The sequence below is a fragment of the Pimephales promelas genome, chromosome 18, assembly GCF_988280905.1.
Source record: "Pimephales promelas chromosome 18, fPimPro1.hap1.1, whole genome shotgun sequence".
Lineage (NCBI taxonomy): Eukaryota > Metazoa > Chordata > Actinopteri > Cypriniformes > Leuciscidae > Pimephales > Pimephales promelas.
In genome coordinates, this window is record NC_142786.1 from 24,677,097 (window position 1) to 24,703,377 (window position 26,281).

The 26,281-nt window shown below is 38.0% G+C and overlaps 1 protein-coding gene across 1 annotated transcript in view; it reads right to left on the minus strand.

The window, feature by feature from the left end:
• The window catches only part of thsd7aa (thrombospondin, type I, domain containing 7Aa), a 132,490-nt gene extending 106,560 nt beyond the window's left edge, over window positions 1-25,930 (minus strand). The window contains exon 1 of the mRNA XM_039681189.2: window positions 25,423-25,930. Coding sequence (XP_039537123.2) covers window positions 25,423-25,573 — 151 coding nt within the window. The 5' untranslated portion in view covers window positions 25,574-25,930. The remainder of the gene's footprint in view (window positions 1-25,422) is intronic.
• Window positions 25,931-26,281: the final 351 nt, after the last annotated feature.

The window sequence follows — 26,281 nt, forward strand, 5'->3', positions numbered from 1 at the left end:
TAAATATTCCATGTGCCTACAGTGGCTCAACTATAACTTTATCAAGCGACGAGACTACTTTTTGTGCGGAAAAAAAAAACGTAAATAACGACTTTATTCGACTTCCATTACTTCCTTATGGGCGCATGCGCGAGAACTGAGACGAGACCGTTCTTCTTCGACTACTTTTTGTTCCGGCTGCTCACCGCTTAGGAGTTTTACCGCCCCCTACCGTATAAGATGACGTACTGCTTGTAAACAGAACGTTTTGCGCCTCCGGCTATATCAGTACGTCATCTTATACGGTAGGGGGCGGTAAAACTCCTAAGCGGTGAGCAGCCGGTAACAAAAAGCAGTCGAAGAAGAACGGTCTCGTCTCAGTTCTCGCGCATGCGCCCATAAGGAAGTAATGGAAAGTCGAATAAAGTCTTTATTTACGTTTTTTTTCGCACAAAAAGTATTCTCGTCGCTTGATAAAGTTATAGTTGAGCCACTGTAGGCACATGGAATATTTAAACCTTTTCTTTTAATGACTTTCTGGGCCGTCAAGAGGCAGTCCCTCAGGCTGTCTATGGAAGAGTCATCCAGCCCTCAGATTCAATCAAAAATATCTTTATTTGTGTTCCGAAGATGAACGAAGGTCTTACGGGGTTGGTACAGCATGGGGGTGAGTAATTAATGACTTAATTTTCATTTTTGGGTGAACTAACCCTTTAAGCAGCCAGTATACTGATGGTAGATGGATAGATATAGTAGCAATTAACCTTTGGCTAAGCCCCGCCCCCCTTAGTTACTGTTGCTACATCCGTCAAACTTCATCTGCGTTCTGCATGGCTTATGCTGTAACAGCTCTTCCTGCTGAAATGTTATCAAACTTTTATAAAGCAGCAAATAAAGTGTCCGATAGAAGTAGGCAAAAGGGGCTGCAATATGCGTTCGAATATTCAAGACATTCAGGTGAAACGCAAAAAACAAACAATGCATCCAAAATAGAGGCAAAAGCATAATGTTACCGGTCACAGTCAAAAAAATAATCACCGCATATCCTACTAATCGAGACGGAGGCTGGGACTAACAATATCAGGGAGCAACATTTTTCATGCCAAGCTGGGTAGGTCTCTATTCACTTCTATAATCGTTATTACAAAGCAAACTGACTAAACGAGTAATGTTGCATTTATTAGCAGCGTGTGCTAGCGTATCAACAACCGGTATGAGAACCGAAATCATAACTTAAAACATTATAAAACAGTCTAACTAGTATAACTTCACAGTAAGGTTAGAAGTAAAAAAGATGTGCTTGTTGATCTTTGGGGGGTTTAGCTGACTGAGGACGTCCACACAGTTTAATACAAAGACAACACTTGTCAGGATTTGACTTCGGTTTTGGGAAGGGAAAAAAAAATGGACACCCCCCCTCCAACCTCTCTGGGAAACGCATATCTGCGTTACAAATGCCCGAGGCACAACTTTTAACCATATTTTTGATAAAACTACGACACTAATAGCCTGCCGAGACCAAAAATATGAGACGCCTGTGTTGAAAGTCAATGGAGCGCTGTGAAAAAGTGTCGGAGTCTGTGTGGGAGCTCGTTCTTGGCTGCGCTGTGATTGGTCAATCTACATTCTAGGGCGTGGCTAAGCCAAAGGTGAATTTGAGAGCCTTATTGTGATATTACGCACCAGTGATGGCGTTCTCACTGACAGATTTGCACACATGGAGGGCACCTTGAACTCTGCGGTCATTTAATGACCTGGCATCACTTTACAAAGGTTGGGAAGAGGGATTCACTCCCACAGTAATCAGCTCCTGTTCCAATCAATAGGTGGGAGTCCGCCTGCTGAATAATTCAGCACAATCGCTCTCTCAAAGGAAGAGAGCAAAGAAGCAGTAAAAATTATAAACCTCAGTACTACCGCAATAGAGGACATTTAATTTAATGGTCAAACCATTAGATGAAATTAGCTTGAGCTCAAATCTATTTCAGAGGGCTTTAGCGACTTTTTGCATTTCCTGAATTGATTAGTATGTGGGAACGATGCATACATTTGTTTGTGTATTGCATACTGTGCGTGTGAATGTACCATTAAAGTGCCCGTTTTATGCTATTTTAAAGATTCCTAATTTTGTATTGGAGGTCTCCTACAATATATTTACATGCACCAAAGGTTCATTTTCGTATAATATACATTGCACATCTTATTTCTCAGAGTCTGGAAATAGTTTGTTTGAAGATTCAGTCTCTCTGAACCTCTCCTTTTTCTCTGATTGGTCAGTCATGGCTCAGTCGGTTATGATTGGTCTATCGTTTGAGTCGCATGTCGAAAACGAAACACCCATTATCCAATCTGAATTTCAGCTCCGGAAGCAGTAATGATGGCATTGTTTTTTTTTTTTTTTTTTTTTTTCTGTATCAATTCCAGTAGACAAGTTATAAGCAGCACTCTTTCTTTAACCTGTGATGTGAATGTTTAGAAGCTAAACACACAATATATACAATATAATATGAAGTATAAACAGATGCAAAAATAGAAATGTCCCATTCTGTGGCATATTGCCTGGTATGGCGCCTGACACGGTGGCCGTATGGTTGAACAGCACTGTGAGATGATGCCATTTTTTTCACACCTCAGATGGGGCGAAGCAGTCACCTCTCTCTGGCAAACCCACAGGGCATATTTTACACCGCCGAATGTAGGATGAGGGGGAAGGTTTGTCATTCACAGAGTCACACGCACAAACCAAGACTATCACAATTAAACAAACCTAGCAAGTTTCACAGCACAGGCACTCTGTAAACAACCACCGCTAATGAGCACCTTGCACAGCCCTTAAATAAATGCTAAACGTACAAATATGTGATATGCATATAGAAAGGTATTAGCACCAACATTGGAATATGTGTATAATGAGTTGTTGGTCTGCATATGTTGGACCTGTATTAAGTCAGAATGCATGTGTGTGTGCACTACAAAGGAATTGCTAAAGCTGAAAACAGACCAATTGTCACTAGGGACTCTTTGATGCCTCTACATGCCTTATTCCCATTCATGCTAATAAGGCTAAACACAGCAGATGGGAGAACGGTAGCACATTAGAAGAAAGGAAAGGGAAAGGATGTAAAGGTGATAAAGAGTGTGCAGAAAAAAGAGAGACTGAAAGTGGGTGTGTGTCACTTCCAGTGTGCATTGAAAATTGTCCAACCACTAGCTTAATAAACTAAGGAAACGATTCTGAAGAGAAAATGCAAAATTGGCGTTGCGTTATCACTTTTTATTCTGCATTTAGATGAGCGTTTGGGAAATCCGCGTTCATGTGGTGATGCAAAAGTGTGTGAAATTTAATGTAGTATGCACTCCAGGCGGCTAGGTAGCGATGTGAAGCACTGCCACACAACAACACCAAGTCTGCGCGCCTGCGTAGCCTACGACCTTCCCTGTCTAGCAGACTTTTGCGTTTTTACTCTTAACACGGGAACGCTGCAGTGGAGCGTTTTTTTTTTTGTTTTTTTTCTCGGATTTCCAGTTTGGAGGGTGGTTTCCCTTTTTTGCGTTTTTAAGCCCCCAAAACGCCAGATAAAATCCGATTAAAAACACATCCGATAAAATATGTTTTACGTTTTCACCCACGAGCGTTCTCATGTAAACAGGGCCTATATAATGTCTTGATAGAAATGTAAAAGTGCAGATAAATGTGTGTGAGATACTGTTATTTTAATATCATTAAGATATTATTATAGTTTTCATTCATATTTTGAAACAGTTTTATTTTTATATTTTAGTTAGTTTTAGCAATTTTGGTGTGTGTTTTTGACATTTTAATAGTTTTTAATGTCTATATACTATTTTTTGATTTTTATTTCAATTATATATATATTTTTTTTTATTTTAGTAATGAAAGTTAAACTACATTAAAATAAGAAACGGTGCTTTGGCAAATGAAATATGCTGTATATATATATATATATATATATATATATATATATATATATATATATATATATATATATATATATATATATACAGTATATACACAATTCACCATATTTAAAATAAATATATATAAAAATACACATTTTATTTTATTTCGGGTAACTTTAGTTTATTTCAAGTAATGAAACGTTAAACAAATAACCTTTTTGAGTGAGTTTGATGGAGTTCATTCGCTCTATATACAAATTAACTGAACCAACCTGAGTTGTGTAAGCTTAATAAGCTACATTTATAATGCTTGTCATTGTGCCAGATTCTGTTGTCAAAACTTAATCTTGACAAACAGATTCCCTGTTTACAGAAAACTGCCAGGTCTGGTTACCGATATGTCCGCCAAGTAAACTGGATTGCCTCAAAGGATATTTGATAGAAGTAAACAAAGTCCCCACCAAGATAGAGCAACAAACATGATTGTGCGTGTGTTTTATGGCAGGTGTCAAGTTGAAATGGGACTGTGTGTGCGCTTTTGTCCCTATATTGTGTGTCTGTGTTTATTGTGGACTGTTATTGTGTGTTGATTGCCTGAAGCAAAAATGTGCCAACCTTGTTTTTCTACCCTTTATCTGGGTGATAACATAGAGTTTTGGAGGTTCTCAAGAATATCTAAGAGTACATGACCATGCCGGATGCAACATGTTTTAGGCAATTTGATGTAAGTGTACAGTATATTTGAAGAGTTCAGATGCAAAAGCCTCTAAATGCCATTTGAAATTTTCTTCTTTAATGATGATTTTTATCAAACTTGTATATTTAAGTTCAGTAATTTCACTTAAATGGCAATGATAATTACCTATTAATTGTTATTTAAGTGAAATTAATGAAATAAAATATAAAAGTTTGATAAAAATCATCATTAAAGAAGAAAATTTCAAATGGCATTTAGAGGCTTTTGCATCCGAACTCTTCATTTATTCCAGTTGTCAACATAGTATTGATATCTAGACATACCTACTTGCAAAAAGTATGGCAGATTAGTCATATTTTTAAGTAAAAATTGCATGTAACGATTTAGCAGGTTTCCCTTTTTTATAATTCATGTACTGTAACAGTGGGGTCCAAATTTGGCACATTATGGATTCAAATTTGAATTCAAACCCTGATAATTTTAGAATATATAAAATAATAAATTACTTCGACAGTATGTGTTTGTAATTGACTGTGTACATCCCATTACCTAGGGAATGTGCCTAATATTCCTCAGTTGCCTCTTATTTTTTGTGATTTGTTTTTCTGCCATGTTTATTATTGCTCATGTGTGCATCTTGTAAAATGTTGAAATGTCCCATGCTGCTGTCTGCAGAATCTTAAAACAAATAAAGAGTCTTTATTCGAATATGCATGAACACAGTTGTGCCAGGCTTAATGATATGTTTGAATTAACAAGTTGCGGGTGTCATGCAGAGAAGGCGGATCTGATGGGCCGAGTGAAGAAGACAGCACGAATGTAAATGAAGGGTGTGGAAGACGAAAGAAGAAACAGCCTTTGTATAAAAAAGACTTTTTGTTTTATAAAACATTTGATGTTATTGTATATCAGCAGGCCTCAGATGATAATGACCAGTCACACACTGTGATTATTTGACTGAATAACAAAACAAAATCATCAAACGGAAACAGACATTATACTATGCATTGCATTTTACTATGGACCACATTAACATCTCCGAAATAACATACCTCTCAGCACACAGCGAGATGACGAGTTTCCTGCACAGCACTGATGCTTTAATCCATAAACACTTCATGAGAGCTTAAATGTGTGTTAGTGAAGGCAGAAGTCAGCACCAGATTGGATTATGGAAGGCTTCTGCCTGCAGGTTCATTGCGTTTTTCCCTCCACTCATGACCTACTTTCCCCTGCCTAACACATGAATCTTTGTTTATTAGATATTGGCCTGAGAGGGGAAATATTATATCCTGACTTATTTTAACAGTCCAAACCATTAAATAACCCATGGTAAAGGTATGTAACTGAATGTTTACATCTTGTCTAGATATTGAGCAAAGAACTCGATCAGTATTCAAATAAAGCTAATCACATAACTGCAACAGTATACTTGAGTGAGCACTCTCATAATTACCATGAATGCTTTAGTATATAAAAATGCTTCAATCTTGAATATATATATATATATATATATATATATATATATATATATATATATATATATATATATACACACACACACACACACATACAACAATAATAGTGGTGGTGGTGGTGGTGGCAGTAGTAGTGCTAGTAGCAGTAGTAGTAGCAAGTAACAGTAGTAGCAGTAGAAATAGTAATCATTATAGTAGTAGTAGTAGTAGTAGTAGTAGTAGTAGAAGTCATTGTCATAGTCATATTCATATTTGTTCTTCAATATTGTTAAAGGTACACAATTATTATTATTATTTTTATTAGTAGTAGTAGCAGCAGCAGTGATAGTAATAGTTGCAGTGGTGGTATTAGTAGTTGTAGTTGTAGCAGTGGTGGTATTATTGTTAATATTATAATTATTATTAGTATAGTAGTAGCAGAGGTGGTATTGGTAGTTTTAGTAGTAGCAGTGGTAGTATTAGTAGTAGTAGTAGTAGTAGTATAGTAGCAGCAGCAGTGGTGGTATCAGTAGTGTAGTAGTAGCAGTGGTGGTATTAATAGTAGTAGTAGCAGTGATGGTATTAGTAGTAGTAGTAGTAGTAGTAGTAGTAGTAGTAGCAGTGGTGGTATTATTATTATTATTAGTAGTAATAGTAGTAGTAGTAGCAGTGGTGGTATTAGTAATAGTAATAGTAGCAGTGGTGGTATTAGTAGTAGTAGCAGCAGCAGTGGTGGTATTAGTAGTAGTAGTGGTGGTGGTGGTATTAGTAGTAGTAGTAGTAGCAGTGGTGGTAGTAGTAGCAGTGATGGGATTAGTAGTAATAGCAGTGGTGGTAGTAGTAGTAGTAGTAGTAGTAGTAGCAGCACCAGCAGTGGTAGTAGTAATAGCAGTGGTGGTAGTATTAGTAGTAGTAGTAGCAGCAGCAGCAGTAGTAGTAGTAGTAGTAGTAATATTTGTTCGTCAATTTTTTAGGGTTTTGTAACAATTTTGTAATTTTGTAAGGTATACTATGTAACTTGTCTATTTTTTGTTAAAAATCACCAAATATATATATATATATATATATATATATATATATATATATATATATATATATATATATATATATATATATATATATTTGGTGATTTTTTTGGTGATATATATATATATATATATATATATATATATATATATATATATTTGGTAATATATATATATATATATATATATATATATATATATATATATATATATAAAATGAGCAAGTACATCCATCTTCCAAAATGTGTTTTTGTTTCTATGTGTTTTTTTCCTCACTATAGTACGCCTTTAATAAGTGTTTATATTGAGACTATTTGAGAGCGATCAGGACGAGAACGGCTGTGGAGTAGCCCAGTATGTGTGGATTATATACATAAACACACAGAAGCAGACTCTGCAACAATGTTCTTCAACAAGACGAGTGCAGTTTTGAGCCAAACGTTACACAGTGTACCTTTAAATCATTTGATTATGAAGGGAAACAAAACAAAAATAAAAAAAAAAGATGATGATGATGATGATTATTTGTCATCCCTAAAATGAACTAACACTCTAATTACTGCATCTCACTAACACTCTAAAAGGAAAAAAATATTTACTTGAAAAAAAATTTACTTAAAAAATATCACACTTCTGCTACCAGACAATAAGACAGTATTTAATATGTTGTAACTTTCTCATGGTCAGTAACCCGTTTTTGGAAGAATGGTGCAGCAGATGTCCACCAACTCCTCATGATGATTTGTCTACCTCTCATAATAGTTGTTTGGATACCTTCATAAGTGAATGTTTCAATAAAACAAATAGCAAATCACGTATTTTGAGCAGTAAATATTCAAATAAACCAGGCAGGGACTGAGAAGCCAGTTGTGTCTGGCATTATTCAATGAGTATAATATGTTTTAAAAATGATAAGAATCAGCAACTAAAACAATCTGGAGATAATTTACATTGCAAACAGCTGGCAAGAAATCCATGACATTTCCTCCGTCTACTGGAAGATGGACACTGTTCTTATTAAAGGACTGTTTGAATAGCAATAATGTAAAAACTGTCAAGCATGACAAGTCAAATGCTTTTTTTTCATCGGATTATCTTATCTCTTCTCACAATGAATGCATAACATGATGGCCTGCTATCTCTATGGGTGAGAGTGGGTTTCCAATACATATTTTCTTTGCTTTTTTTTTTTTTTTGACATTATCAGCATTCAATAACAAACTCATGCTCTGACAAATTGGTTTTAAAGGGGCCACTGTCACAGTCAGAAAATAACCAACGTTAATATTTAATGCTGGAGTGTCATTTCATGTCCTGAAGAGGGAAATAGCTTCTGTGGCCTCAAATTACAATGGTTCACTGACCCTAATGGAAGTGGCAGACAGGGCAATAAAACAAAGAATTTCAAAATGAATAGTCAAGATCACGTTTCAGTATCTCCTGGTGAAGCATACAATCTCAAATGAATAAATAAATACATGTGTACTACTGTATATGTTCACCTTTTTAAAATGCTGGATCCTCTAGCATTTTAAAACACACAATAGCATGTCCTCAATATGCAAATGAGTTTCTCATAATCACCTTGTTTTTGTCTCTCTCAATCACTGCTATTCTGCGTTCCTGTTTCTATCTAATTAACATCCACGGGTGCAATTATACGTCATTTAATTGCTTAAGACCAGACAGAAAGACAACGAAAGGACAAAAGTAGGTACTTGTTAGACATTTAATTTCAAAACCATTGCCATCAATTTATCCTTTGTTGATGTTGGAACATGGATGCAGGGATTTGCTCCCAGTCATATATAAGAGTGTCAGTGAGGCACTGATGCTGGGCGATGGGGCAGGTCATGTTCCAGTTCCCAAAGGTGTTCAGTCAGGGTTCTATCTGTATTTCTGTCTATATAAAGTACCTATATCTCTATCGATTTAAACTTCTTTTTTTTAAATAATATGTTTTAATCATTTTATGTACATGTGTCACAGTGGTGGGTATCTAGATAGACAGAACAATTAAGTATTAGAGAGAGAGAGAGAGAGAGAGAGAGAGAGAGAGAGAGAGAGAGAGAGAGAGAGAGAGAGAGAGAGAGAGAGAGAATCCCACCTCTCCTCTGAGGTTTTAAATGCACTCAGAGTAAAATCAGAGTGAGTTATGTGCATACGGTCAGAAGGTGCTAACTGGGTGATAATTCAATTCCAGTGATGTATTTTTCATTGCGGTTGGGAACTTGTGGGGTGTGCACTTAGATTGCACTTGAGACCACATATGCTCGAGCACAACAAGACATTCAAATTAGTGTTCTTATCACAAGCAGGGCACAAGCAAAACCCTGCAAATGTCACAGTTTGAAGTTCTAGGACTTTCTGAGATTGGATTGGATGGTATAGTACATTTCACCACTGGAGAAATGGAGAGGGGGTGGTGTACTGTCACGAACATATGGTATATTTTTACAATATATATATATTTTTGTCATTGAACATAGTTTTGGGTAACCATTTCTAAAAACAACAACTCATAAAACCATGATGGCTAAAGAACCACAATAACCGAGCACCGAAACCAAACCTCAAACCACACTATGTTTAGCTATTTACAGGTCTGTACCTAATTATCATGGCAAACCAGAATTGCCCACAATGCATTAAGTGCTCCTCAGAGATGATGGTCATGGTTAGATGTGGTTGGATACAGCTGGAGGTTTAATTTCAGCCAGAGATAAATGACAGCTAAAACCATTCTCAGCAAGTTCACACCCACCCCCAAAAGCCCATTCACATGTGGAGACTGTCTGTGAGATGGTTATATTAAATTTAACACACACTTTCCAACTCTCCATTCAACATTTCAGTTCAAAATCTTAATGTGATAAACCATTTATTCTGCAATCAAAACGTGTATGCTAACCGATTTTAAATTCACTTTCCTTTAGGATAGTAGAAGCTTTTTCATACACTGCTGACATTTCCTTTGACCTCTCAGAGCAATGCCACGTGGGTATACAGCGGATGAACGTGGGAAAAATAAGGGAAGCCAAACAATAAATAAGAGCACAATACCTCGGCAAAAACGGAAAAGCATTTGTTACCATTCATGCAGCTGCTTAACTGGATCACAGTAAAATGTATTTTTCAGGCTTAAAGAAATGCAATCAACAACTAATGAATCAGACACTTCAGTTATAAATCTGAAGGAGATACTGTAAGAGGAGGGCAGCATTTTAAGTGAATTACTTTGTATAAATCCAATAAAAAAAACACAGGAAATAATAGGTACTATGCCAGCTGTGTAACTTTCACAAACACACATACACCATTCACAATCATTTAAAATTAGACAAGGAGAAGGAAAGAAAAGAGTGGTACGGTAAGAAACAACAACAAAAAATGCTATTTGTCAACAGATTTTAAAGCTATATAATACACAAAGTCTTGTTTTCATTATGACTTAGACTATTGGCACCATATTGGTTTAATTTCTTATAAAAAAAGGTAGCTACAAGAAACTTGGTGAAAACACGATAACGATCAAACATCTATCTTTTAAAATAGTTATCACTCAAATCCATTATTATAGATATGACTCTATTAAACATGCAACCTCATAGGCTTATTTTTCATATTTGAATAGAGCAGAAATATAATATATTTATAAATGGTGATGCTGAAATTCAGTTGTTTTTATCTGTATTGGCCAGAATTCCAATATCAGTGCATTCTACCCTATCTCACGACCAATTCGTACGAATTCGTACGAGTGATTAAAAAGTGTCTAATTCGTACTAATTCGTACGACCTCACTCAATTTGTCTAAACCCACGTGATGGTTAGGTTTAGGGGCGGGGTCAGGTAGGTCATTCGTACGAATTCATACGAATTGGCCAATTCGTAAAATATGTACGATTTAGCAAAATCGTACTAATTTGTACGAGTGAGGTCGTATGAATTGTTACAAATTAGCCACCTCGTAAAATTCGTACGAATTCCCGTGAGATCGGGTTGAGTGCATTCCAGAGACCTAAGCAATAAATGCTGCTTAGAATAAAAAGACAACCAATGGTACACAAATTAAATGTGACGAAAAAAAGAAAGAAAAAAAAAACATTTCTGGGGAAGGAAAGGACTTGGCTTTAACAGGAAACTAACAGGAATAACTTTTATATCTGGTTAGAGTTGCACAGAATGGACTGTGCCATTCATAAGAGAAAGATCTAAAGAGCCAGTGATCCTTTTTACACATATTATTCCAACTCAGCAACCACAGACATTCACCTACACACACATTAAAGCAATTTCAGAGAGGCTAGCAATAGCAAGCTAGCTTTGAAAGCATAAGATCCCATGCACCCTCCCCTCAGAGCGTCTTCAGAGCCATGCCTCCTCCAAAACACATGAACACACACGGCCAAAGCAGAGTCTGCAAAGCGCCATGAGAGATGGTGTTAAATTACCTCCTGTCTCAAAGCACATAACATTACAATTATTAAGAATGTAAAAAACTTAAAGAGCTCTTACTTGTACCACCTGACTACTGCAGATGCATTTCGGCGTCTATATTGTTGACATAGAAATGATAGTGTTGACATACTGTACACTCACCTAAAGAAATATTAGGAACACATGTTCACTTTCTCATCAATGCAATGATCTTATCAACCAATTATATGGCAGTTGCTTCATTGCATTTAGGGGTGTGGTCCTGGTCAAGACAATCTCCTGAGGTCAGAGGAGAATGGGCCAACTAATTCAAGTGGATAGAAGAGCAACTTTGACTGAAATAACCACTCGTTACAACCGAGGTATGCAGCAAAGCATTTGTGAAGCCACAACACGCACAACCTTGAGGCGGATGGGCCACAACAGCAGAAGACCCCACCAAGTACCACTCATCTCCACTACAAATAGGAAAAAGAGGCTACAATTTGCAAGAGCTCACCAAAACGGGACAGTTGAAGATTGAAAAATGTTGTCTGGTCTGATGAGTCTCGATTTCTGTTGAGACATTCAGATGGTAGAATTTGGCATAAACAGAATGAGAACATGGATACCACTGTGTAGGCTGGTGGTGGTGGTGTAATGGTGTGGGGGTTGTTTTCTTGGCACACTTTAGGCATCTTAGTGCCAATTGGGCATCATTTAAATGCCACGGCCTACCTGAGTATTGTTTCTGACCATGTCCATCCCTTTATGGCCACCATTGACTGTCTGTCAACAACTCTCCATAGCCTCATGAAACATGCTGATGATGTGTGATGTCTGTACAAACAGGGTGCACAGAGGTATGCAAATCCATATGCTGACAGCAGGTAGGACATACTATTATTGCAATTGAATCAAATGCAATAATTGGACAATCCTGTTTTTTTGTTTGTTTGTTTGTCCTGAGACTTCCATAGAAGATATATGTAATTTTGTTGATATGTAGACCACTTCTTTTATTGACTGACTTGGTTGTGAAGAGAGTTTCAATTAGTATAACAAAAAGTGTTTATAAAACAAATTGCCTATCATACATTTAAAAGAAAACTCCAAACTGAATCTGGTCCAGTCAGACTATGGGATGGTGGATTGTGAATGGGAAAAAAATAGGGTTCACCTTCTCTCTGCCTGCTGAGTTCTGCTGATGCTGCACAGTTTGTTCCCCTGGCTCATTTAGTTTATTTCCCTTTTTAATGAGGCTGAACTTCAAAGGAAATAAAGGGATGGCTGATTGAGCTAAGGTTGTCTACTTGTTTGTTTCAAGCTTGTTTGATTTTTTCTTTAGATTCTGCATGGGCTGCTTTCACAATGAGAAATCTGATGAAGTATGTAGACTTCATTTTTATTGGGCTCTCCGTGCCATTCCATTAAAATGAAGGACAGCTGAAATTGCAGTCGGTGGCATGGAGAGAACCGAAGGCAAAAAGAAGGACTGTGTTATTGTGTCCCACTGTAATGAGAGTGGCGAACACTTCATCATTCACGCTCAAACTCTCCCGCCACACTGGATGATGGGTGTTTAGTGAGCACGCTCCACTTCTCACTACTCATTGCCCACTCTATGTACAAAACTTTTATAACAAGCATTTTTATTATTTTGTCCATGTTCTGTCGTGAAGTGGTTTGACTAAAATAGCGTTACAATCCACATAACTGCTAATTCAACCATTTGTATTACACTGCAATGTTCTTTTCCAACAAGTGTGTCTATGACTTGTTTCGAAGTGCTTCCGTTTCAATAATTTGTTTTGCAAAGTCATGAGCAAACAAAAAAAAAAAAACAACACCACAAAGAGCGTTGTAGTCAAGACCACTTAAGCAGAGACCAAGCCGAGACCAAGACAAGTGTGTTGAAAGAGATCAAGACAAGACCAAAAGTTTGTGCGGTTGAGACCAAGACAAGACCAAGAGTTTGTGGGGTTGAGACCAAGGCAAGACCAAGTCACGGCGAGACCGAGTCAAGACCAAGACAAGAACTTCTCAAAATAATCTAAAATATCCTTATCTACTTTCTGAGAAATGTCTTATCATTCACATTGTATTTATTGATTAAATATAAGACACTATATAGAGCTGTTCCCAATTAAATAACCAACCAAAAAGTTCATCTTTATGTTGCAAAAACTTGTCTAAGAATGTCTGAAATGTCACTTAAATTTAACTTCATGTTTGTTGAACGTTTATATAAAATCAATGTCACGTTTGCAATCATACTCATATTTGTAAAAACAGCTATCTTGCTCTTTTGATATTGCTTAATTATATTCATTATCCTATAAAAAACAAGATCTCATACAAGTACTTTTTAGCAATCATATCTTGAATTTGTTGGCATTTGTATGTTTTTTTGTTCATTTTACATTTTTGAGACAATCCTGCGTTGATTTTGAACCCGGTACCACAGTAACAAAGGAAATCACATTAGAAATATGTTACTGATTGCATTTTAAGCAGTAAGTTTGGCATCAAATCACATTAATGAAGTTAACAAATAAATCAGACAATGCACCAGGTATAGAGATCCTTGCAGTTGTCGACTTGACTGGTTTTGAGATAAAATCCCAAGTCCTCTTCATCAGAGGACAGAGACAAGACCGAGTAGTACAAATGCAGTTGAGAATGAGACAAGATCAAGACCTTCAAAAAAAGACCGTCTCAAGTACTACAACACTACAAAGAGCTATTATATATAAGCAAAGTATCTCATAATAAGCATAGCCAAAAGCATAGTAGAGTAAAAACAATAATCATAACTCCTAATAGTTTACTCTCTATGGTACCTGTCTGCTTGTCTACCATTTCACTGAGTGTCTCTGTCTTTTGAACTCACAGTACCACCATTATACATCTACAAATCCACAAAACCGCAACTCCACCTCAAGTGTGCAAATCTGGGACAAGAACCTAGAGACAAAAAAATAATAATAATAAAAACAACAACAACAACAACAACAAATTCTAACTGTTGTTTTTTCCAGATAGAAAAAGCTTGCCCTCTAAAATTAATTGTATTGAATAGTACTGTTTTATTTAAAATGTGTTATGTAAGCAACAAGGTACGAGAAACTGTGTGCCTGCAACTCTTTCAGCCGTTACTTATTCACGATGCAGCACTTTCCTCGAGTACCTTATTGGTATATAAAACAGTAACCACACAATAAAAATATTAAAGACAAAAAATATGTATTAGTGCAACTTTCATTAAGTAAAATCACCAAAAGCCTCCCTTCTGCAAGAAAGAAAATAGTCCCTGAACATGAATAGCAACAACGTTCTAATGTATGCATGAAAGCTTAAATAAAAACAACATAGAAACTGCAGTGTTGCACAGTGATAAATAGAACTGTTGGGTGAAGCTGTAATAGCCGTGTTTTATCATGAATAAAGCACAGCTGTTGACCAATCGGAATCAAGGATTGGAACAAACCATTTTATAATGTGTATAATATATCATGTTACATTGTTATGTTAAACTCATATCAGTCATATATCAGTCATATTGTACCAAAGATCTACTTTCTTTATCATAAGGTTGCCACATTTGGGGCTTAAAAATGCCTACTCACTCACAAACTCATACCCCATTTTAATAGACCATTTAACTCACAGAATAAATCAATCATAGCTCACAAAAAATGGACTTGGCATACACTCTTAGAAGAAATGGTTCTATTTAGAACCAGAAATGGTTCCATCCCCTGCTTCATATATGGAACTCCAAAATGGTTCTATATAGAACCTTTTTTTTGGTAAAATGTTCTATTAGCCACGTACAGAACCCCGGGTTCTATATAGAACCCAGAGGAACCCTTTTTTAAGAGTGTATAGAACCTTTTAGGGGTTCCAAATATGTAGTGCTGATAGAACCTTTTAAGGTTCTATATAGAACCTTTTCTTCTAAGAGTGTAGGTAAAACATAATCAAAAAATTTAGCCGAAGCCAAGAGGGCTGCCATGTCGACCAGCACAGCATTAATACATTCACACTTCTCTTTTTGAGAGATTGAGTGACTCTTCAAAACTGTCACTGTGTAATGTGCCATAAATCTAATACACACTAACACATGAGACTGCGCTGTACACACAGAGACACTTCTTGAATGCTGATGATCAGATCTGGAGAGGCTCATCCGGTGGAAGTGTGGAGGGAGTATAACACACAGTTGAGCAATCAAGCTCTTGAATGGAGTGTAGACAACTCGCTGCTTGCGTGACTGATTTTACTCTCGGGGAAAAGTGCTTGATAACAAATTTAATTCAACAAATGTAATTCAGTTATAAAAATGCCTGACATTTCAGTGTGTAGTGATAAATCTCACTGACTGATCTGCTAAAGAACACAAACCCCAAATGACATCTGATTGCTCTTTTGTTCAAAGAGCATGACGCAAAATGATTACCTTTGTCATGTTTGCCTACTATAGGACATTCAATAACAAACCACAGCACTTTGAAGACAAAGGAACTATAAGCATGGTGACTTTCCATTTCCCAGTCCTGAACATAAAACAATCAACTGGGCAGTAAAACCGTACGACTAGAATGAATTCCCTCAGCAAAGGGGCGTCAACCTCCATTTGTACATTCCATGTATACCCTGCATTTCTATATTAAGACCAGTGGTGTCAGAAGAACATCAGTTTTCATTAAACCCGTTCCATCAACTCGTTGACAACTGACACAGAAATATATCTCAGATCAGTAGTTTCTTGCAAACTTCTCCAGACAACATCTGCAGGAAAACAACATCCAATATGGAATAGGGGGTGATTGCAGAAGGACGGGTGGGGAAATGGAGTGGAAAGGCAGATGTCTGCAGAGGACAGCAAAAAAGAAGGGGATGAATGAAACAGATGGAGAAGGTGTATGACGCTGCCCTACGATGGCAGTAGCTACACTCTTGAATAAGTTATTAGCAAAACCGTGTCAATTAGACCCTATTCGCACGGGATTAGCATTATCTGGCGACCTTGTGTGATTAAGAAATCACCCCACATCTGAATTTCCTGTGGCGCATTTGAATTTTACTAAAATTTACTGACTTATCTCCAGTATATGACGTCAATAAAGCGTTCTGAGGATTGGAAATTTATTTTCGTTATAGGTCTTGCTGTATGACATATTATGACGTAAATAGAATAAAGTTCCTTACCGCATGCTGCTATAGACGTCATTCATCTCCATCTAATCAATCTTTTTGTTTTTGCTCTTCTGGTGATTTGCAGCTTTCTTTTTATGCAAATTGTGTAGTTGTGTATATAGCGATATTACCAAGCACCCAAAATACTATCAAAACACTCCAACACAGCCTCCATTCTTCGCAAAAAATGGATAAAAAGGCGTACATGAATCAAAAACCTGGAAAAAATGATAGCTAACGATACGGCCAAATCACAGAGATGCCGATTAGCACGGGACTAATATTTTCACAGGACCTCGTTGTTCGGGGAAATATAGTAGGTCATTTGCAGGGGAACTTTTACTTTACAAATTACAGACATGGACGATTCACACGGGATTAAGATCTTAGACATCCTCCACAATTATTACAAATGACTAGAGGTCACCAAGTAATACTTATTGAATAGGGCTTTAGGAAAGGGCTTTAGTCCTGTAGGAAACTGTTTCTGCTCTATATCCCTCAAATTCAAATACATTGAAATTCAAAAAGTATATATATATATATTTATTTAGTTAGTTAGGAGTTACGTTGCGCCTTACAATTTGGTACAGGTGTCGGAAAAGACTCCTCTACACATTTTATAAACTCTTTATAAGCTGGAATCATCAGCTGGTAAATACCATTGCACATGTGTTTGGTCATTGGCAGTGTGGTTTTAAAAGGACAATTTATCCATCAAAACATTGCTGTGTAGTAATTTCATCAACCCTCTGACATCTTTAGATCACATTTGGAACAATACAGTGAATATAATCTAATATGAATGATATAAAACGCAATATCCAGAGATAAGTTGCTCATTGGAGAAAGATGCTGACTAGCCTGTTAGTAATGTAGCAGGGCACCTTTCTCCGGCTTGCTAGCTTTCAAATCTCATTCAAGCTTGTGTTTGATGTCAATGCCACAAATGCAATTTAAGAACTGGCACACAGTCGAGAAATGTGCCCTGCCGTGTGCTTGACAGGACATTGTGGATTGTGTGATTAGTTAACAGTAGAAACAAAAACATTTTTTTTTTTTTTTTTTTTTTGCTGGTAGATTTTTAGAGGCACTATAAAATAGTATGTAAACACTCCAGTAAAGCATATTAAACAGAAAAAAAATATGATCATGAATCATAAATGTCTGTGTGCTGCTACAGCTATGGATGAGGAATTGACATTGTAAACAAACCCAAATAGCATCATACACAATGCTCTAAAACTAGATTATGAGGATATTATGGAAAAATCCATGCATGCCTGATGGGAAAAAGCTAAATTACACACCGACTCCTCGTATAGACATGACCGTTTTCAGTAATATTAAATGCATAGTGATATGCACTGCAAACGGAGGATACATTAAGTGCATGGTTCAATACGCTATAATTTACAAATCTTCTTAGGATGCACTAAATAATGTTTTTTTTTATTATTTTACAAAGTCTAATCTATAATCCATCATGCACGCGCATAAACTATAAGTAAATCTAAGCCTTGGCATTTAGATTACTGTAAACAGTCTCTTTTCCTCAATCACATTTCCTTCATCTCCTGCACTTTAAATATGAAATATTTTAAATTCTTTAGAGATTTAATATTATATTTAATATCCAATTTAAACATTTTATCCACACAAGAGCAGTGTGTGTGTGTGTGTGTGTGTGTGTGTGTGTGTGTGTGTGTAAGCATCGGCACGACATACATACAGGAGTTGGTTGGGTTACTGTGAAATCTCAATAAATTAATAATTTCGAAACATTTTCAGCCAATTTTCCAGCAAATTTACTTGTACTCATACACATACACATACTGACTGCATTACATGGAGAATCTTGCATCGTCAATCTGACTGAAGCAATATCATTCTCAGTGAAGTATTCTGAACACTTGAAATTGCAGTCTCAAGATCCTCAAGTTGCACTCAAGTATCTTGTTTGAAGCTGACAGCCTCACACAATCATAACACTGGTCTCATGAATCACTTTACATAATTTCACATTAGAGAGATTCACTTCCCACCACTGAATACAAAACAAGCAATGAAGCAAACGAGCTACAGACACTGTGTAATGGTGCATTGTGGGAAAACGGAAGTCGGGGGGCAGTTCCATCAGGGACTATGGTTGAGTGCTCGGCGTAACTATGATGAATTGAGGGTCCCTGGTAACTCACTTACAGTAAGCCCTGCAGACCTGGCCATGAAAAATGACATGGATAAAATGTTCTCTCCCTTCTCGCCAATGTTTGTCTTCTCTCTTTCATTTCCCAGAAATGATCTATTTTAAGCTCCCAACAGAAGAGCAAACAGACAATTCTCCACTGGATTATTAAAACATCACAAAAAAAGTACATTCCACAATATTCAGGCAGTGATCCACCTGTAAGCATTTCTTAAATTTCAACCGCAGAATTGTCTTATAGGAGACATTCATTGACCAGCTGAACAGGTACAATATGCAGGATATTTGCAGTAAAATATCCAAAAACCACTAGGCCAATGTTATATATTTTTAGTTGATTACTTACAATATCCAAGGATTTAACCAAGATTTAAGCAATATCTTACAATTTAACCAAGGAAACGGGGCGTGTGAGCAGTGGTCGCCAGTCAATGGCGTCATATCCACGTTACCCCCGCTATAGTATAGGAACCATGGCGACAGACGTGAACAACTGGGTCGGTTATTCCCGTTATGCGTCCTCAACAGCGTGAGCGTCCCTAGCAGGGTTTTGTTCAAACATTATGGACCATAGAAAGCAGATTTTGAGACAAAAAGAGGACTAAAACGAAGATCAACTCCTTTCCAGATGCCGAGAGCTCCACGTCCATGACGCGAGTGTTGCATGTTACTTGAGCAAACAGGTGAGCAAATGTATATAAAAACTAATCAATGTTATGTAGTTCAACATGATGAAAAGTTTCTCTAATGTTAATCTAGCTTAGTCTCATTCAGCCAACAAACAACCTAACTAACGACATTCAACACACTCAAATGTCGTTTAGTGTGATGGTGTTGTAACTGTTAGAGCAAGTGAAGCAGCACTGCGTTACCTCAAGTTTAATTCCTCTAATAAACTGACGTGTTTGAGTAATTCAGCGGGTAGTTCAGTAGAATAAAATGTCCCGATTCCTTTATATCAGCGGGACTAGCGTTGCGATATACAATATCGTCATCAATATACACCTTTGTTATTGTAAGAGGTTAGCGACCCCTGGTGGCGAAATAATCTTTAAACCTGTGAGTATATGGGGTTCCAGCATGTAATTCAATCAAATATAATATAATATAACTTGTTTTAACCCAAATTACAGCTGAATCCCAATGGATGTATATTATGAAAAGGGATACCGAATGGGGTATGTGATCATTTGAACGTGAAAACATTGCAAATTTCTACCACTGATAAAAAGTAAATAAATAAATAAATAAAATCACTGGGAAACACAACAAATGAAAATGTTTCTTTTGTGTCACTGTTGCAAGCAATTTCATAAAGTAGTGGGGACAAAATTGGCCTTGATAAGAAAGGGAAGGCATAGGGACATGTCCCACCTACCCCCACTATAAATGACAGCTGTGCATGTTAAGCAAAGGAGGTGAAAATAAGAATGGAAGTGTGTGGATGTGAAAATAAGTGTTGAGTGGGCGGCAGAATAAATGGATATTTGACAAGTTGCCATTTGAGAGATGCTAACCTTTCCACATCAACATACTGCTACTTCTGCCAGTGTGTCTTGCATTTGATTTTTTTTCATTCTTCTTTTTATAAATTCTGAAGACTTTTACAGTAAAAGAAAAAAATGTACTAATTCAAGCCTTCATAAATGTCCGACAATTCTAGAATGATCAATCAGATTAGAAAGAATCTGGTTCACTTCAAAATCGAGGGATGCTGAGGCTTTTGAGATAGACATTGCTCTTCAAAACTTCCATGTAGATACTGTAGCTAGCTATATACTTATCCTGAACATCATTCAACTTGGCATTTGATCTCAATGCTTCTTGGGTTCAAAAAGGCCAAGTCAGATTACGGCCAGCTGATTAGGCAGAGGAAATCCCCACACTTATGCCCAAACTAACCTATTACATTCAGCTTTCAGATCAGACTCCCAATGTCAAACCAGGCAGAAACATACTTTTGCTAATTACAAAAATGGATACAAGACCATAGCAGCAAAAATTATATAAAGCAGTTGAGAACATGATTATATACATGGATTATATTGTGGATAAGTTGATTCATTGTAAATGGGTGTGTAAGTATTGTTAATGAAGAAATTATCATGATTTTTAGACTAAACCTATCAGAGAGTTATTATTTAGCCTATGCTACAGTGCCAAATTGTGCCAGCCATGCCAAAATATGCAGGTGTTTCATTGTGTGCGAGACAGCAATCATCTCCGCAAATGCGTTTAAGTGCTGTGAAAATTTACAGAACCACTAAAGAATCAACTAAGATGATAAACAGTCTGTTTTTTCTTCTTTATTCTCCATCTTTCACACCCACCTCCTCCAGGTTCTTTCCCATTAGTGTCTGTAGCGTGGATCTAGAGCTGGAGCTCAGCTGCTGCCTAGCTCAACCTGTCTGCTATTTATATCTCCATCACAATAGTCGCTACGCAATAAAGTATGGCACTGCACGGCTCAGCTCCTCACAGACAGGCTTGGGACTCAAGTGTGTGTCTACAACATACCAGAAGAGACAAAGAGAAAAAGTAAGGGATGTAGGTGGCATTCTCACTGTAACCACAACCTCACAACTTTTCTCAATAGGAAATATTTCCAAAGTGCAAATGTTTGACATCATGGAATAGAGACACAAATTGGCTCTTTTTGTAAACTTATTCTTAGAAAGGCCTTCTAGGTGGCATCGGATAGGAAGTGTATGACTCAGGTGTTGATATAAAGCGGTTTAGCATAATGAGTGCAATCCCTTTACACGTCTGCACGTTTCAGGAAAGCTAAGCAGCCTCCTTGCAGTAGTGATTGAAAGACGGGAAGAGCACCAGGAACACATTGTGATGTTTCGTTAATGCATTTAGTACCGTCATCAGTTACAAGCTTATCTGACTGTAGTCTGAAATCAAAGGGCAGTTCTTAAGCTAATTTTTACAATAATTTTATCTAAATAAATGCAATGTCTCAGGAATACAAATGTGTCAGTGAAAAAAAGAAGCAGAAGCTGCCTTCTCAGCATCTTCTGTCAGAAAACTGCCTTTAGATGTGAAAAAAGGGTTTGCGCCACACACCCAGGTAATTACAACCGTTCCCCCACGCACAGGCAGGCGGCAATCCATTCTTAGCAAACTAATGAGGTGCGCAAATGCATGTGTGCATGTGTGAGTAAAAGACAAGGAAAAGAGAGAAGGGGGCAAGTGGAACAAATCATGCTGTCAGTCTGTCTTTTGTCATCTTTTGGCGAGCATTCACCAAGAATCTCCCCTCGGTTTTCACGAGGGAGCACACAGATGCTAACCTAAGAGGAACAAACGGCAGAGGGAGGAGGTGACCTAGTGCAAACTGGTAAGGCTGAGAACTTTGACGAACAATTAAAGAAGAGAAGCGTTGAAAACGATGACACAAAAAAAACACTAAAAGACAGCTACAACGGCTGTGACGAGGCTCTTGTGCGAGTCTATTCCGTGTGGTCGGCACATTGCCAACAGGCAGGTTGTTGTGAGCAGCTGGACCATACTCAAGTAAAGTACCCAGACAAGCAGCAGCAATTTGGCACTTGATGAATCCGAAAGAAAAATCCAATTCATCCCTTCTTATAATGGTTGCATCTAACTTCCGGCTTCACGGCAAAATTCAGGCTGATGGATGGGCATAATTACAGCTTGATCACCTAGGGCATGTTTGCACACTTCCATATGTTTTTCCTCCTCTATTTTCTCCATGATTAGCCATTTTGGAGCACACTGTGGAAGCACATGGACGCGAATCGAGAATCTAAAGAGAGTCTTGTTGTGCAGTCCTCAGGTGGTGTCTTTGGAATTGAAGTCTGGCTGAGCGAAAATGTTTGAATTAACCACTTGACACTTGGCCTCTTGCCACCAATAGATCCCCTATGTTCTCCCACAACTGACATGCCCCCGTAAGACCCTTTTAACCACAGGGTCAAAGGCCGACCTAAAGAAAAGGATGCTGAAGGGAAAGGTGAAAGGTGCTAAAAGATGGAAACATAAGGGTGGACATTAGTGAATGGAGCCGTAAAGGCATATTCACACTTTTAGAAGGAATAAAAGCCATCTCATCTGCTGGACTGGGTGGGTGGGGTAAAAGGGGGAAGGGTCCTGCCAGATTCAATAGCTTCCTCCCACATGTACGCCACCACCAAGCACAATGCTGACCAGGGAGAGAGTTCAGCCCTGTCGATTAAGATCAGTGTGTATGTGTTATATCAGGCAGCTGTAGGGCAGGGAATGGCCCACATAGAGGCCCTGGAGAGTGACGGTCATACAGAGGTAAACCCCTGGAAGTGAAAGCAATATAGTTAAATGAAACACTGTAAAGAACAGCACAGAAACTCGAGACTGTTTGCAATAAACTCTACAAAATGAAGTCAAGATCCCCAAATGCCTCTCACAAATGCAATGGTGTTAAAAACGGGTACTGTTTACAGTGTAATATTGGAAGATAAACGGCAATAAACTGGGCCAGATGCTTCCCTAGAGCCTTCAAATACAGCAAACAGGGAAATGTAAAAACAAACTGCACTGTCAAATCTTTCAGGACTGAAATAAATTAAAGCTTATTGACAGCCTGCAGATTTTATTCAACTCTAGTCTAAAATGAGAGTATCTTGATGTTGTGCCTTTTAGAAATACTCCATTGCATGTGAAATGAGCAGCCCTGCTGGCCAAACAATAGGTTATTGATGTTTAAACATAGATGGCCATGATTAGTGTTTGTGTATTAATTTACATGGAATAAAAATAAATAAATAAAAAAACAATTCAATTTCATAACAAGTCAATTTTGCCGGGAGGAAATTGAGAACTGAAAGTTACTTTGAGTTTCCATGACAATGGATGTAATGTGATTAAATTAGGAAAACTATATTGAATCTAATGAAATAAGAAATGTTGATTTATTCCCATAAGAGCCCTGCAGATACTACTTTGGCCTCGTGTTCTTGGAGATAAAAACACTAAAATACTGAATGAATCACAGGAAAACAACCACACCTTGAAGATATGGATTTGCCTGTTTCCACGAAAGCTTGTGGTTTGCTTAACTGGCCTTGCTTGAGGATCTGAGGTTAAGTGCTTACCAAACACTTGGGTTTACTTCTAGGACTTACTATGTGTGTATTTATGGGAAATCCAAAAGCGAGACTCTGCTGTATGTAGGTTAACTTGCTTCAGCCAATCTGCTTGTCCACCCCATGTTTAATCTCCTGCACTCAGTGACATTAGTGGGGGCAGGATATTGTCCCAAACTACCACAATATTCCCAGCACCTCTTCAGCCATTATACACTAACAAAAGTAAAGCAATGTAAAGACGCAGTATAAGAAAAGAAATAGTAACTATGCCAGCCCAAACAACAATAAAATGTACCAACTCTCCTTGAACCCTCAGATCATTTGAGTTGTCAAATAAACAGTAGATGTTTTATAGTCTGTTCATAAACTAACTTACACCATTACACAATTTCTTGGAACCACTGATCCATTGACCACCTAGTTCCCCAGATTAGCACCACACACATTAAGCAGGCTCCTTCTGAGTTAGACCAGAGAGTTCAGAATTCAACATTGATCCTGCAGGATCCCAAACCTGTCCAGCCATGAAGCTGTGCATTGATCAACTCCAACAGGACACAACTGGCCCCATTGCACACTCTTCATTGATCCAGAGCATCCATTCTTGCCTGAGACTCTGGTCAAATGACCCATTGATCTGAGGCCAGTCCAGAGGAACCATTTCAGCATCCCAGTAAGCCCTACCCCTCCCCATCCAAACATGCACCCGAAACATACGCACCCCCTTCGGCTTATTCCATCCCCCCACTTCCACTGCCGGTGATGTCCCATACATGGCAAATTAACACCCCTGATAGGTGTAGAGACACCACCCCAAAACCAGACAACACTCGCATTACTTACTAGACAACTGCTTTACATCCCACCAAACACATTTAAAACAGAGCATGACTCTACAGGTTCTTATAATATCTCCAATATTCACCTACTCAGGAATCTTAGGGCATCACAGTCATTTTACACATTTTTGACCATGCTGCTTTTGGAAATCTTATGCTTAATTATTGTACAATCATACTAATCAAGTTCAAGTTTTCTTTAAAGAATCAACCATGCCTCTTATCTTTCAGGACGTACTATGGAGGCTACACATCTCGTAAAAGTGTGTTACTAGTGAATCGAAGACCATCCCACACATTCTGAAAATATCAAGCACTCTTCAGCAACAGTACAGACTTAAATATTCTCACAGCTCTTACAAAAACCAAGTGCCAGAACATACAGGTAAAACGTCTTCAAACTAAATGGACACTGAAATATACGGTCGCCTAATACAAGGGACCTCCAATTAACGTACGTTCACTGGGACATCTAATTTCGACTCTGACATGAAGTCAGCATCTCTGTCTCTGAACAAAACAAAACACATTAACCAATGTTAAAAATTTTAAGGGCGACTTGTGCTTCGTTAAAACAGCCATACCTGTTTGCCAGATGTAAGTGGGTCTTGTGTTGGTGACTGTTTGCGTCTGGACATCCCAAATCCCAAAAAAGAGCAGAGCTACTCTGAAGAGGGAAGCAAGAGCCCCTGCTGAAGTGACCCCTCTCCCTGTCGCCCTGCTGGCCAGCCCCATGGCTTCAGCCCGGCCAGATAGATCCACACGGCTCAAGTCTGGCCAAACAGACCTGGACGATACACACACACACTCAGCGGGAGATGTGCACAAGAAGATGCGGCACAGGGGAAAGTGTGCCTGCTATTGTCCCTCTCACTCTTCTGCACGCGGTTCCTCCAGGAAAGGGTAATCCACTTGTCTCTCTCTTTCTCTTCTAACTCCTCTATTTTCCCTCCTTTGCTTTCTTCTTCACTGTGTTCTCTGGGTCAGTGGAGAAGAATGAGGTCTGAGTGAAGGAGAAAAAATAAAAAAGCCAGAGGAACAATAGACCCCTCAGCTCAGCGCGCTGCTTGTGCGGCAACTGCGTCCTGGCTCAGCCTGGCTGATACAGCACCTCCCATTCCCCCCTCCTCTCTCTTTTTCTCCCTTGCTCGCACTCACTCATACAGTCTCGCTCTCCTTTACTAATCCACAATCCACCTGCAATCACTCTCTCTTATCACATTGCCCCACTATCAAGGGTTGCTCTATTCTTCACACAAAAGAGAACTGAGGTAGGTGCAGAGGGTTGAGGTAAGAAGCACATGCATTATTGTGGTGTTTCTAGAAGCAGATACACCAGTTACTCGCACCAGCTGGGACCAAAAGCTATAAAGAGATGCAAAGCAAAGATATTGCTGTGAGTGTGAAAGTGAAGTGAGAAAAAGGGAAAAGGTGAAGGGAGGG